Source organism: Zalophus californianus, chromosome 3 (genome assembly GCF_009762305.2).
Source record: "Zalophus californianus isolate mZalCal1 chromosome 3, mZalCal1.pri.v2, whole genome shotgun sequence".
Classification (NCBI taxonomy): domain Eukaryota; kingdom Metazoa; phylum Chordata; class Mammalia; order Carnivora; family Otariidae; genus Zalophus; species Zalophus californianus.
The window spans coordinates 79640888-79657196 of NC_045597.1; the positions used below are offsets into that span (position 1 = coordinate 79640888).

At 41.1% G+C, this 16309-nt stretch overlaps 1 protein-coding gene across 1 annotated transcript in view; it reads left to right on the forward strand.

The window, feature by feature from the left end:
• CRYL1 (crystallin lambda 1) overlaps positions 1-16309 on the forward strand; it is a 146844-nt gene that overhangs the window by 14292 nt on the left and 116243 nt on the right. Inside the window, exon 2 of the mRNA XM_027590108.1 lies at positions 4018-4125. Coding sequence (XP_027445909.1) covers positions 4018-4125 — 108 coding nt within the window. The remainder of the gene's footprint in view (positions 1-4017; positions 4126-16309) is intronic.

The following is a 16309-nucleotide window of genomic DNA, read 5'->3' on the forward strand; positions in this document are numbered from 1 at the left end:
ACATGTGAGTGCTCATGGAAAAGTGCCTCGTACCACTCAATGCCTGGCTTTGTCCACACACCCCTTTCGGCCCCTCTGAAATGGGGAATATGTTGCTGCTGATATCTGGATGACATTTTGAGAAGCTTCCAATTTAGAGGAACCCTAGAGAATGTTGATTTCTCTTTGCATTGTATGAAGAGTACCAAGGGCAATTTGTGTCTCAGATGCAATTCACTTTTAATATTCCAAATGGCATTGGAAAAATCTCAAGATTGAGAGAAAAGTGGAGCATAGTCTAATCACCTACCCAATTTTTGATGGCAAGTGATTACCTACCTCTGTTCCGATACCTCCAATTCCAGGGATTTTCCACCTGCTTGATTACTGGGGCTGCCTTTTCCTGAGTAACATCAAGCCTCAGGACGACCCAAGCAGTGGAAGTAGGTGCAGGAGCCTCAGGCCAAAGTGCTGTGTTGTCTGCGGGGAATCATGCTTTACAGCATGTAAACATGGTTATTTCTCCCAGCCTCATAAGTATCCCCTCTTGACCTCGTTTCTCCTTTGAGTAACTGCCACATTTTTCTTCAGACCTCAATAAAATTGTCTATATTCTGTCTCTTCTTCCTTTCTTCCCATTCATACACTTTATATTATGGAAAAGTTTCAAATCATATTAAAGTTGTGAGAATAGTGTGTGGTTTAGTAGTGTTAAGTACATTTACATTGTGCAACCAATCTCCAGAACTTTTTCTCTTGCAAAACCGAAACTCTGTCCCCATTAAATAACACGTCCCCAGTGCTCCCTTCCCCCAACCCCTGGTAACCACCATTCTATTCTCTGTCTCTATGGATTTGACTACTCTAAGTACCTCATACAAGTGGAATCATACAGTATTTGTCTTTTGGTAACTGAGTTAATTTTATTTTGCATTATGTCTTCCACCTTGATCCATGTTGTAGCATGTGTCCAGAACTTCCTTCCTTTTAAGTCTGAATAATTTAGCGGTCATTTTTAAAATCATAAGATGATGAACACAGATAGCTGTTCTTTGCATCCAGAGTTGGATTACTCAGCAGGTTCGGTAAGTTCTCACTGGCCCCGCCACTAGTTCTGCCCTTGTGGAGCATCATCAAATATATCTGTTAGCCTATGGGTCCCCTAAGGGGAAACTGTGGTATACCCTTTTGAATGGGTGAGCTTGGAATGTAATGAAACAGCGCTGGAGTTTGGAATTGGAGACAAGTTTAAGTGGATTTTTTTGCCTATTAGCTCTATGAGCTACCTACCTGTACGTCACCTCCTCTGAAGAAATCCCTTGATTTCCTCTCACCTCTAGCTGAACACTCATGTAGCAGGCAAGCACCTTTGGGGAAGGAATTCTAATCGTGCTTCAAGGTAACCACCTACATTCCACCAAATGTGATAATCATTTCCTCTTTGCCCTTCCGCTCAACCAAATTTAATAGCTTACTAAGTATTATTGCTTTACATTTGTGTGGCAGGAGTTGGTTTTCAAAACATTTTCATATACGTTCATTTTTTTTTTAAAGATTTTTATTTATTTATTTGAGACAGAGAGAATGAGAGAGAGAGAGCGCACATGAGAGGGGGGAGGGTCAGAGGGAGAAGCAGACTCCCTGCCGAGCAGGGAGCCCGATGTGGGACTCGATCCAGGGACTCCAGGATCATGACCTGAGCCGAAGGCAGTCGCTTAACCAACTGAGCCACCCAGGCGCCCTACGTTCATTTTTTAATCACAGATTTGTTGAGATTCATCTAGCACACAGTTCACCCTTCTGGTATATTCACAGGGTTGTACAACTGTTACTATAGTCAATTTTAGAGTATTATTGTCATCCCAAAAGAAACCCTGCCCCCATCAGCTGTCACTCCTGTTCCTTCCTCTCCAGCCATGGGCAACCACAGATCCACTTTCTGTCTCTAGAGATTTGCCAGTTCCTAGAAGTGGAATCATGCAATATGTAGACCTTACTGATTGACTTCTTTTGCTGAGAATTTTTTTAAGGTTCCATGTAGCACATATCAGTACTTTATTCCTTTTTGTTCCTGAATAACTTTTTATGGGTATACCACATTTTATTTACCTATTCATTAGCTATTGGACTTTTGGGTCATTTCCATTTAGCTGTTATGAATAAGGCTCATATAAACATATATGTACAAAGTGGTGTTTTTCGGGGACATATGTTTCATTTCTGTTGGGTACATACCTAGGAGTGGAATTGCTGTTATAAACATTCATTTTTTAAAAAAATAGGCTTTTTTTTTTAGATTTACAGAAAAATTGTGAGGATAGTACAGAAAGTTCCTATATACTCCCTCACCCAGTTTTCCCTATTATTAATATCTTAGTGTGGTACATTTCTTACAATTAATGAGCTAATATTGATATATTATTATTTAGTAATCCATACTTTATTCAGATTTCCTTAGTTTTTACCTAATGTTCAGGATCCCATCCAGGATACCAAATTACATTTACTTGTCATTTCTCTTTTGGCTCCTCTCAACTGTGAGTTTCTTAGATATTCTTTGTTTTTAGTCACCTTGACAGTGAAGAGGAGTGGTGGTCAGATAGTTTGGAGACTGTTCTGTGTTGGGATTTGTGTGATGTTTTTCTCATTATTAGAAGGGTGATGGGTATTTGGGAGGAAGACTACAGAGATGAAGTGCCCTTCTCATCATGTTGTATCCAGGGTGCATCCTATAACATTATTTATCACTGTTGTTGACCTTGATCACTTATCTGAGGTAGTGTTTGCCAGTTTTCTCCACTGTAAAGTCACTCTAAATTTTCCCTTTTCATTACTGTACTCTTTGGAAGGAAGGCATTCTGTACAGCCCATGCTTCAGTAGTGGGGAGTTATGTTACAACTCTCTGAGGGCAGAGTGTCTACATAAATTATTGTGCAATTCTTCTGCAAGGGAGATTTGGCTTCTCCTCCCATTTATTTATTCAAACATTTATTGATATCAGTGTGGACTCATGGATACGTAGTTTATACTTTGGGTTATAATCCCGTGTTACTTTACTTTTTTGCTCAACTTACTCCAGCATTGTCCTCTAGAGCTTTCATTTGGCTCCTGCGTTCCTTTGACATGTTCTGTCAAGATAGGCTTTTACAATTATTTTTAAATTTTAATTTTTTGTGAGCACTGTGTACGTTCTGGCTCTCCCAATTACTCTGGGCTCATGTTGTGTATTTCCTGGCTTAGTCCTAGAATCAGCCATTTCTTCAAGGAGCCTTGGTTCCTTTTATTGGAGAATGATATTAGAAACCAAGTTTTGGGCTCTAGACGTCCTCCTTAACATTCATTTTTAGCCTTTTGAACAACTCTGTGTAAGTTCTTCATGTCTTTTTTATCTTTTCCTTTTCTGGTAACACACTGAAACAGTGTGGGCAGAGGTACCACTAGTTGGGATCTGAGGGTCGGGCTGTTTGGGTTCATCTCATAGCTCCAGCACGTACAGCCTGCATAGTCTTAACCCCTCTGTGCCTCAGTTTTCCCATATATAAAATGGGAAATAATAATAGCACCTACTTTGTGGGGTTGTTGTAAAGATTAACGGAGGAAAGCCACGTACGATGTTAAATCTTGCCTGGCATCCAAGATCTGCTCAAAAGCTGCTGGTGGTAGCAGCAATTATTTATTTCAGGAGGATGGGGAAAATACTCTCTCTTTTCTTCACATTAAGTAACTTGCCTGAAACAGTGGTCACATGGGGGTTCACAGAGGGGCCTTTTGCCTCCACCACACCCTCCCACCTCTCTCCTGTAAGTTTTTGCTTCAGTGTGTGAACTAATGTTAACCACCTGACACCCAGCAGTGTACCGGGCAGAAGGTTACTGCTGACCCTGGAGCTGAGGCTTCAGGAGCTCCTATATAGAAAGAGATAACATTTTAAATAAATACAGCTAGACAGATCTATAATTTTAAGATACTGAGTATTTTAAAATAGGATGCTGTATAATTTTAAAAATTTCATTCTGGGTTATTTTCTTTCCCTTTAGCGGACTCATTGGGCAAAGCTGGGCTATGTTGTTTGCCAGTGGAGGCTTCAAGGTGAAACTCTATGATATTGAGCCACAGCAGGTAACAAATGCCTTGGAAAAGATCAGGTAAGTTGGCTGGCACCTTCCAGGGGGAATTGAAACAGCTCTTGCTGCGCTCAGTGGGTCTTATTTATCATATTCTCAAGGCTGTAAATATCTGTGATTTTACTCTTCCATTTGATGGCTGTTACAGTGCCTTTGAGCTGGAAAGGCCAGGCCCACGGTGGGTGAGCCATAACCAATTCGGGCTGAAGAAGGGGCTCAGATTATGAGAGGGCCGTTAGGATTGTAAAGATGTGTGATGGGAGTGGAGGAGCTAAACATTCCTCTTAGGCTTCCAGCCTGAGTGAGTAAGCTTCTCTCCCGTGTCACACAAGCCTGGAGCTCTGGGTTTCCCTGTGTTCCCTCTGGGCAGATGAGTCTGCGCTCAGCATGTGGTAGCCAGAGCTGCATGGGCATTACATTTTAGGAACGGGGGTCCTGAGGTTTGTTTTGACCTATTGATCTAATGTTGTCAGGACTCATATGAATTGTGATAACTGTAATAGTTAAAGGTGTCAGAGTTGATGAACTTACATACGCTGAGTGCTAAGCATGAGGAGGGCTGAGTTTTGGGAATAATCACAGAAGAAAAATAGGAACCATAGGAAAGAGGCCAAGAATGAGGGAGGTCGAAGATAGAAGCACCAAACTAATGTAATGTGCTGGAAGGTAAAAGGGCCCTAATTCATGACACATTCACCTAAGAGGACTATTGCTGAACACAATTTGGATCATCTCACACATGGTATTGTTGAGATAGTTATTCTTCTTGGGGGATATCCGTGAACATGTAACTTGAATTTACATTTTGTGTAACAAAAATATTGTTTACTTTTTTAAATTATTGTTAACTTTTTGAAGAATAATATGTATGGTGTGACATCAGGCTATAGACACTGAGAAATTATATATCTTAGTTCAGTTTTGTTGTGCAACAGATTAAGAACCCAAAACCTGGAGAAGTCAAGTTACTTCTTACATATAGTAACATATAGTCAATGCCAAGATGAAACGTCAATCTGCAAAGCAAACAAACGGGGGTGCCTGCCTGGCTCAGTTGGTGGAGCATGTGACTCTTGATCTCTGGGTTGTAAATTCAAGTCCCACGTTGGTGTAGGGATTACTTAAAAATAAAATCTTTAAAAATTAAAAAAACCTCAAAACCAAAAACAATGAAAGAACCACTCTAAAGCTAAACACATATACTCCTAACACTTTGTTCTGTACTCTTTAGAAGGAAGAGGAATTAGCATAAATACCTGCTATGTTCCAGGCACGTGCTATCCACTAGGGATACATAGATGAGTAAGAGAGACACAGTCCTACCCACCATGGAACTTATAGTCTAGTAATCTTACCATATAAATTCTCAGAGTAAGCCCCATGAGGCAGATATTATTGCCATTATTTTATGAGAAAGCCTAGGTCTATGAATGGTCAGTAACCTGCTCAAAGACACAGTAAGGTACAAGATACAAGCTGTGGTTCATCTGACATGGTAAGGGTGTGTCTGAGTTCCTTTAGCACCCATCTATACTATTTGTTTTATAGAGATTCTACAAACATTACTTTTAATATAATATTTAATATATACAAAATAGATCATTTATGCTAGTTTATGAAGAATATAATAAAATGAGCATTCATGAAACTACTATCCATCTTGAGATCTAGAATATTGTCAATACCCTGTGTACACCTTTTGAAACTAATCCGCTATCTTCTCACCAGAAGTATCTATACTGTTACCTTGCCTTAAAAAAGTTTTATCATTGATATGAGTCTCTAAATGATATATGGTTTAGTTTTGCTTATTTTTGTGCTTTATAAAAGAATTTTTTGAGATTCATCCATGTTATTGCTTATAGCTGTAGTACATCTATGTTTATTGCTTATTGCTATATAATTTTCTAGTGTGTGACTTTGCTATTATTTACTTATGTTTTATCCTTCTGATGAACATTAAGCTATTTCCAGTTGTGGGCTATTGTAAACAATGTTGCCATTTGTATCCTTCCATATGTCTCCTGGTGCAGAAGTGCAAGATTACCTAAGAATGAGATTGCTGGGTCTAGTTTTCTTTCTGGGATTCTGATTATATGTCTATTGAACCAACACATTCTAGCCTTCACATCTTTTAAACTCTCTTATATTTTCTGTCTCCCTGTCTTGTTGGAATATATTTTGGATACATTCTTTAGATTTTTCTTCCAGTTCACTAATTCTAGTTTTAGCTATGTCTAATCTGTTATTTAAGCCATCCATTGAATTTATTTCCGTAATTAAATTTTGACTTTAATAGTTCTATCTGCTTCTTTACCAAATATACTTGTTCATTTTTAATAGCTTCTCACTGTTTGCTCATTCTTTGTGGTTACATTTTTTAAATCTTTGAGCACTTAATACGTAATTATTTTGTATCATGTATCTAATAATTCCAGTACTTGAGGTTGTCTTAGCTCCGGTTCCTCAGAATCAGATCCTGAGATAAGGATTCCCAGGCCAGCGATTTATTAAAGAAGTGCTCCCAGGAGAAACCAGTGAGGGATTGGTGGGGACAGGAAAAGGAAGACAAAGAGGCCAACTATAAGGATATGATTTCAGAAGTCCCAGGATCAACAAGATTCCATGGAGTCCCGGAGCATAAAATGCTGTGTGAAGTTTGTCACCCCTTAAGGCAAGAGAGCTGACCTTCCATATTTCTGCATCAGTCACTGACTAGGGGCATTCCTAGGAGCTTGGGTGGATGTGAACTCCCAGGGGCTTCTGTGTCTCTGCTCTGGGTCCTGGGGTGGAACTCTGAGGGTGGGGGCAGGTGGAAGCCATTAGCAGCAGCAAAGTTTCAAAAGTTGGGGGTGGGCACCCAGTGCTGGTAAAAGGGATTCAGAGAGATCTGGGTGGAGCACCAAAGGCCAGACTGCCAAACCGTCTTCCAAAGTGGCTGGACTGCTTGGCACTCCCATCGACAGTGAGTCAGAGTTCCCGCAGCGTTTGGTGTTGTCAGTGTTCTGGATTTGGGCCCTTCTAACAGGTATGTGGTGGTAGCTCATTGTTGTTTTAATTTGCATGTCCCTGATGTGTGGAGCATATTTTCATATGCTTATTTGCTATTTGTAGATCTTTGAGTTCTTTTTGTTTTTTCTTCTTTTGGTTAAAGGGAGAACCTTGAAATTTTTCCTTACTTGCTCTACTTGCTGTGACTCTCTCCTGCATAAAAATTATTCTTATGTGGGATCCTGTGGTTTATAAACAGCCCCTCAGACATTTTGGCCCACAATAGTATTGGAAGTGGAAGTCTTCAAAAGTCTTTAAAAATAAATTTTAAGCCTTAGTAAAAATAACTCAAAAGCCTTATGTTCTACTGTTGTAATGCAGAAAAAAATACACCTCTGGAGAGAATGAGCATAAAAAAAGGAACCAACTGAGAGGTAAAAGGATTTCTTCAAATTGAGTTAGAGTGTTTTATTTATTTCTTTATTTTTAAGATTTTATTTATTTATTTGACAGAGACACAGTGAGAGAGGGAACACAAGCAGGGGGAGTGGGGGAGGGAGAAGCAGGCTTCCTGCAGAGCAGGGAGCCCCATGCGGGGCTCAATCCCAGGACCCTGGGATCATGACCCGAGCCAAAGGCAGAGGCTTAACGACTGAGCCACCCAGGCACCCCTTGAGTTAGAGTGTTCTAAAAGGGCATCAAGAAAAGGAACACAGTAGCACAAAGAACTCAATATTTGGTTTAATGGAAGTGATGTAGGGAGCAATGGGAAGTGATCTACTGATAATGAAAAATTCATAAAGGGGGATACTGTTGTAAAGAAATATACAGAATTTGGGGTGCCTGGGTGGCTCAGTCATTAAGCGTCTGCCTTTGGCTCAGGTCATGATCCCGGAGTCCTGGGATCGAGCCCCACATCGGGCTCCTTGCTTGGCGGGAAGCCTGCTTCTCCCTCTCCCACTCCCCCTGCGTGTATTCCCTCTCTTGCTGTGTCTCTCTCTGTCAAATAAATAAATAATATCTTTAAAAAATTTTTTTACAGAATTTATAGTTTTCCTAAGTAAGTAAAATTATGTCTACTTCGTTAAATTTCTCTCTTATTACCATAGTAAGTGGTTTTTCTGCATAAGAACATAACAAGCTCCAGTTTGGAAATGGTAGTTGGTAACAATGCTAGGCTTCATATACTTGTGTGGCTATATTGACCTTTTAGCAGGCTTGGACTTTTATACGGTTTTCTGTTGATGATGTAGGAAAGAACATTAGGGTTCGAAGCCAATGGCCAAGAAAGAATTCTTGAGACATCTTTGGTGCAAAAAGTTGATTTTATTAAAGCACAAGGGCAGGACCCATAGGCAGGAGGAGCTGCTCTGGGGTCATGAGGAGCGGCCCATTATATATTTCCAAGTTGGGAGGGGGTTAGGGTTAGGGTAAGTCTCTAAGGAATTTTGGAAGCAAGATTTCCAGAACCTTGAGGGGGCTAGCTTTTGTTGGGAAAAGGTCATTTATGACTGTCTAATAAAACGTGAGTCATGAGACCCTTCAGATGTATATTGGTGGATCATATGCTTGGGTGATGATTGCCAACATGTATCTTGGGGGGTTTAGATATAAAGGAAGTTTCCGAAGGAATTTTTATATGTTAAAGTAGACTCATAGGGTCCTGGGGTTGGGCTAAGATTGCCTTTTGCCCTTAGCAAAGTATCAACATTGAAGCAGTTGAGTCCCTAGAGGAATGTCACTCTGTTTCAAGAACTTGTCAATGGGCTGTAGATAGTAAGGAAATTTAATCATTTTTTTAAAAAAAGATTTTATTTATTTATTTGACAGAGAGAGACACCCAAGAGAGGGAACACAAGCAGGGGGAGTGGGAGAGGGAGAAGCAGGCTTCCCGCGGAGCAGGGACCCCAATGCGGCGCTTGATCCCAGGACACTGGGATCATGACCTGAGCTGAAGGCAGACACTTAATGACTGAGCCACCCAGGTGCCCCGAAATTTAATCATTTTTCTTCTGCCTTTGTTTCTCACAACATTGACAGTATTTGTGGTTGGTGGATTTGGAGCCTAGACATGTCAGTCAGCTCAGTAACTGATCTGGTGTCGGAGGAGAGCACTGCCTTTGATCAAGTCAGGTGTGAAGCCAGCTGCACCCGCACTCCAGGCACTGCCCAACTCTCTGTAATGGCCAAATAGGAAATATTTTAAGCTTTTCAGGTCATATGGCCTCTGTAGCAGCTACTCCTTGCAGAGTGAAGCAGCCACAGACGATATGTGAACAAACGGGCCCAGCTGTGTTCCAGTGAAACTTCATGAATTCACACTGAACTTTGGAGTTTATATAATTTTCGCATGTCACAAAGTATTATTATTCTTCGGGTTTTTTCCCAACCACTTAAAAATGTAAAAGCCATTTCATCTCACAGGCCATATGAAAACAAGTGGTGGGGCAGCTTTGACCAGTGGGTAGTTTGCTGACCTCTACTCTCCAGACTTCCCACTTCTGTTACCATTTCATATTTTATTTTGTCAAGCGAATTCCACTCAGAACCAAGAGAAAAGTCTAAGATGCCTTCCTAATTGAAAAGTTCTTTGTTCTATTTCTTTGGGTATTTGTATTTTAGGCCTTATTTTTTAGGTGTATCATTTTAGTGTATCACTTTTAAAGCCCTTTCAGGCATGAGGGAGTATATGTGAAAACTACGAGTAGGGTTTTTAATTTTTAAATTAAAAAAATTAAAAACTTGTTGTTGTTGGGGCACCTGGGTGGCTCAGTCAGTTGAACGTCCAACCCTTGGTTTCGACGCAGGTCATGATCTCAGGGTCGTGAGGTTGAACCCTGCTTCGGGCTCTGTGCTCAGTGGGGAGACTGCTTGGGATTCTCTCTCTCCCTCTGCTCCTCCCCCCTGCTCGTGCTGTCTCTCTTTCTCTCTCTAAAATTAATAAACCTTAAAAAAATATATTTGTTTAAGGCCAGAAAAAAGGCTTTCCTGTTATCCTACTGCTTTGCTTAATTAAGAGCTAATATTTCTTAATATAATTGGTGCCTGATTAGGTTGAACTTTTAGATGTCAGTCTGTAAGAGTTTTGAACCAAAAAAACCAAAATAATTTATTGCCATTAACAGCTTTATCAAAGAAAAGCAAATCTACTGAATTCTTACGTATCCAAGCCTTAAGAAGAATACACACAGATCTTTTCTCAATAGCAGAAGCTTTATTTTTGTAATTCATCTACACATACGCTGAGTTAACTTAAATATGCAGAACTGGTTATACTTCTTTGGCAGGAAGTAGAGATCTTAGGGTATCTTGTGACTGACTACCTCTTTCTTCTCGAATTATTGCTAGCAAACAGCAGCAGGAAAATCAGGTTGAGTTGTGTCATGTTGCCCTCCCAGGGAGGACTACACTTTTGGTCTTGTCATTTAAGTAAAGCCACCTGCTTCCCTTTCTTAAATCACAAGATTTTCAGATATTCCATTCCTGTACACAGAGACCAAGTGAAGAGGATTGAGTCCAAACCTTATCTTTGTAAATACCTTGGTCATTAAGAAGAGTTTTGAGTTTCAAAATTTTTTTCAGTTAGGAAAGAATTATTGCTGCTTCTTTCAGTAAGCAAACTGTATCACCCTGCAGATCAACAGTGACTGTTAGCTCAGGTCAACAACATTGGGTTATTGGCTATAGTCCTTAGATGTCCAGGAACCAAAACTACAAAGTCCCTGATCATGTATTAGGCATAAGGTATAAGGAGAATCAACTTTATCTTTTTTGTCAAGAAGTATAAACAATGTATCTTCTTCATTGGGTTGAATTGACTGATGGGTCAAAATAGTCTGTGCCCAACAGGCAGCCTTTTAGGACACTAGTTTGTGGTCTTCATTCATCATACTGGGTTGTGAGCTCCATGAGGACAGAGACTCTGCGTTACACTCTCAGTACCTCTCATTATTGAAATGTTATGGGATCTCTGTGATAGCCATTATGGCCACCGAAAGAAGCAGCATGCACACCTCTTGTCTCCAGAAATAGGCACTAGCTCAGTAATTTGTTTAGCTGAGTCATGGGAAGCTTGTCTAGAGTCTCAAAGAGTAATTCTTCTCGCCGTATTTTTCATAGACTTTCCCAGCCATCTGTCCCACCCTTGCAGTTTGGCTCACTTCCCAAATTCAGATCCTCTGAACATTTTATAGTAGAAAATATGTGGTTGAAATATTACTACTTCTGCATGAAAATTCTATTTATGTTAAACCTATTAAACACTACTCTTAAATGAGTAGAAATGGTACATCCTGTTTCTGAAATTGTAAAAATGAACTTAAACTGCGTGAAGTTGATTTTAAAAAATATTACAACATTAGAAGATTAGAGAAATTATCACAACTCATACCATGCCATCATGGGGAATTAAAAAAAAATTAAAAAGATGTCATCCAAGACTAATCTTTTTCTAACAGAGCAGTAAAATGAGAAACTTAAAACTTAACATATTTAAATCTCAAAATAGAAGGGTAGCTTGACCTTGGAAAACCTTATTAGCAGATGCTTTACTACTTGGTTTTTGTTTTCCACTGGATGCCTGATGCTTGGCACATGTTAGGTCTCAAGTAAGAATATGAGACTATGTATTTTAAGAAGAAAAACAAAAATCAAGTAAAAGTTATAATATGGACTCATAGATCGGGACATGACTTTTTAGGATTTGGATCCAGTGTTATTTCCATGTAGTAACAGGGCCATTCTGGCCGTCACTGGACCAGGGGCACCTGGCGTGGGCCATATTGATATCTCAGGGACCGCCTCCATTCTGAGGGAGGGAGCAAACCGCCTTGTTTTACGGGAGTCCCGGTCTGAAATCACTGTCTTTTGGTAAACTTACTCTTAAATTTCTCTGTTGCCATAACTTTACCACCTGTAGGTGGTCATTCTGGTATGCAAATCCCCCCAAACCAGATGAGCTTTGTGAATAGATTAGGATTCAATAAACCACTGGAAGTGATACCTGAAACCAGCTAGCTGCCCTGTACTCTCGTCTCTTGAGTGGCTGAACTCTGTCCCTGATCTCAGGCATTTCTAGTAACTGGGCTTCTGCTACCCAGACCTATGTACGTGCTTAAATATCTTGAATTCAATTTTTGATCTGGATTCCTCTTGGATTGATCTGTTCTGGCTTGAAAGGGACATTTATTAGTTTTCCTCTATATCTTTGGCTAGAATAGCTGAGTGTAGTAGATCACAAAATGGCCACAAATTGCTTCCATCCCTGTCTGCACACCTCTCTGCAGTATGACTTCGCTTCTCCCACTGCCTGACTCTGGGCTTGGCCACGGACTTGCACTGGCCAGTAGGAGAGATAGCAGATGTGATGCTAGCCCTGGAAGGCACCTGTGCCTTGAGAACTTACCTTCCTGCCATCCTCCACCCTGTCAATCAGTTCAGTGTGGACATCCAGACATGTGCCCAGCTGTCAGCCAGCACTAGCCAACCCCAGCACCAGCTGCTATATCAATGAGTGAAGCCATCCTCCTCCAACAGCCCCTAGCTAATGTGCCATCTGCCTGCGGCCTCATGTGTGAGCCCGGCTGAGTGCAGCCAAAATGACTAATTCCCAGGATTTTGGCAGTAGATGGGTTGATTACCAATATAGTGAGCTCTGGTCAGGTTCCTGTGGTTAGATTGCTATCTACTGATTCCAGGTTCTGAGGGTTCCTGGTTTTGTCTTTCTGCAGCCATCCTCTACTTGGGAAATTCCTCTTCTGTAGGAATTGATGCAGAACTATCGGTCCCAGTGCCTGTCTTAAGGCAGTGTACCATATGAACTTTTACGGGGACACAGCATGCCCATTTTTTTATGTATTATCTATGTCTGTTTTCACTCCACAATAAGGAGTTGCAACAGAGACCAAATGATCCACAAAGCCTAAAATATTTACTGTTCCCCCACCCAGGGAAATAGATCAGCAGTGTATGAGTAATAATTAACATGTCATGACATTTCAGGAGAAGTTGAGCAGGCCCAGACAGACTGATAGCAATTGCTTTATTATCAGGTGAAATTTGAGCATAGATTGTATAGGCCAAACTCCAAGGAAAACGTATGTCAGGTAGAAAAAAAAATATTATATTTCTGTACATTGGCAATACATCGATAGGAAACAGTAAAAAATTTGCTACACTTACCAAAAATGTGAACAACCTAGGTATAAATAGAAGAACGTGTAACACATTCATGGAGAAATTTTCAAAATTTTATTGAATGACAGGAAATAAAACTACAATAAATGGAGAGACATGTACCCTATTTATGAGCAGGAGCCTGCCTTTGTGGTTTAATTGAAGCTCCCCTGAAGTGGGGTACAGGAAATGAGTTGACTAAACCTAACTGCACAGGAAAGTTCAGAAGGGATCTGAGGTACTGATGCCAAAATTTCACACCAACGGGCTATGGGTTCAGCCGGGTCATTCAGCCTCTTATCTGTGTGTTCACAGATCATGCTGTCACTTGGCTGTCACTAGGGCAGTTCAAATGATTGCTTCATTTCAATTATTTATTTTTCTTCCCAAACAGAAATAGTGTAGCTTTATCTGATTCGTAAAAGTTATATATGCTCATTGTACATTCAGAAAATTGGGGAGAAATCAGAATACTTTGGCTGTCTCTGAATGGTGGGAATGAGTGACTATTGAGGAACATTTTGAGGATACATGCTTCTATCATGATCCGGCATGCTTCTGTGCATGTGGACTTCTGTCATGATCCGGCATGCTTCTGTGCATGTGGACTTCTGTCATGATCCGGCATGCTTCTGTGCATGTGGACTTCTGTCATGATCCGGCATGCTTCTGTGCATGTGGACACGTGCATATTAACAGTGAAAGTAGGGCTGTGAAGGCTTATATAGTATAGGGTGTGGACTCATGAATGGTATGAATTCTGCTTTGTCTGGTTCGTGTCTCTCTGAGGTTTCAAACAATGACAAACAAATGAAAGTACATGTATTAACTGGGCCAAGGCTTGATACTCATGTGTAAACTTGAGTGAAATCGACAGACTTGAGGCTTACGCAGGCCCTCTGCTCCCCCTGAGTTTCTCCCACCCCCCAAGTCCCAGTGTCACCACCAGCCTGAGGGAAGAGAATTTCAGAGTGCCCCGGTGAGGAGGGGAGAAGCAGGGGCAGTGATGGCAGGGACCAAAGGGAGCAATGAGATCCCCAGCAATCCTGTGGGGCAAATGGAAAGAATTCTTTTTCTTTCCACAGTACATTTAAACTTCTAGACTTCACTGAGTGGTTTTCAAATTCAGGTCAGCAAGGGGGCTGGGCTGGTAACCTGTTGGGGAGAGAATGAAGTAGGAAGAGGTGGAGCCCTTGGCAAATTGGACCTAGCCTTTGGTGGAAGGCGTTCAAGACTTTAAAAACACTGTGCCGTCAAGCAAAAGAAATCTGGGGCCACTCTTCAATGAAAACTTTTGTGTTCTATCCTTTTACCCCCACTTCAAAAACAGGAATGATTTGTAGGGTCCGCCTATGATCCCACTGCAGGAGATGGGGCTGCACTGTCACACGTCTGTCCCCCACCTTCATATTGCAGTAACTGAATTCAGGATTTTTGTGGCTCTTCAATGATTCATCTTCCCGTGTGTAGTTAGAGTGGTGGATGGGGGTGCTCAGGAAGTCCAGCGTGGGATTCCAGAGCAGCGGAGCCAGGGTAAGGGACTGCAAGCAGCAGTGCCGTCTCTAAGTATCCGTTTCTGCATGGCTCCTTTCTTTGACTCTTCAGTTTGTCCAGAAAAGAATCTGCCAGTCTCCATCTAGCATTGTTGTTGCTGATCAAAGGAAAGTGCCTGGAAGGGTGTGTATGTGTGTGTGTGTGTGTGTATGGGGGGGGTTAGATTTTATTTATTTGAGAGAGAGAGCACACAAGCAAGGGGCAGGGGCAGAGGGAGAGGGAGAAGTAGACTCCCCACTGGGCAGGGACCCTGATGTGGGGCTTGATCCCAGGACCCTGAGATCGTGACCTGAGCCAAAGGCAGACGCTTAACCGACTGAGCCACCCAGGCGCCCCAGGATTTCGTTCTTTTTAAAGACTGAATAATATTCCATTGTGTGTATAGACCACATTTTGTTTATCCCTTCATCCACTGATGGACATTTGAGTTGCTTCTACCTTTTGGCTAGTGTGAATAATGCTGCTGTGAACGTGGGTGTACAAATATCTCTTTTAAGTCCCTGCTTTCATTTCTTCTGAATATATATCAAGAAGTGGGATTTCTGGGTCTTGTGGTAATTCCATTTTTAATTTTTTGAGGAACCACCATACTGTTTGCCATAGCAGCTGCACGTGTTACAGTCCCAGTGGTAGTATACAAGGATTCCAATCTCTCCATTGTCTTTATCTTTTTAAAGTAATAAATGCTCCTTTTGAATAAAACTTCAAAGATAGAATTATGAAGAAATTAAAACCACCCATATTTTGCCCTACAGGGATAATTGTTAACGTTTCCTTTTCTCCAATTTTAAATGAAAATTTATAAATTCACTGAAGTCAGGATGGAAATATTTTGACTTCTAGTGCTAGGCTGACCTCTAGAGGTAGAACTGGTATGCTGCAAGCACTTACTAAAGAGCTTTGAATGAGTGCTTTCTTAACTCTTAAACAGTGTAGGCTGCAACATTCTAGCATGTCTGAGGCCGCTGAAAACCCTACTGAGAGCCCTTTCTTTTCCAGGTATTTTTGTGTTAAGTTCTTCCAAAATACTCAATGAAAAATATTGGAACTGATCTAACTGGGATAAAACATTGCCAAATGGCTGGTTTTGATTTATGGGCATAGTTATTGAACTTGAGAACATGAGGGATTGTCTGAGTATGTCTAAAAGCTCCTCCAAACCTTTTATATGGTTTTCTCTTGGGATCCCTGCATAGCAGCGTTCTGGAGTTTGCAGCCATGCAGTGGTCCAGTGGGTTAATGTGTGACCAGGTCTCTCCCCTCATGCCCATGTCTTTTCCAGGGGCAGAAAGGGCCTCGAGGCCAAATTCCTTATGTAAATTCTTCATCCTGAGTGTAATCTGCATGAGGCCATTGGTGTGGTTATTCTGGCTACCACTTTCTGTCTCTTTTTCCTTTCTTTCTCCATAGGGACAATCCCTGGGAAGTCCATAGAACAGCAGCTCATCGAAGAAATAAGAGCCTCTTTTGTCGTCCCATCTGTTTG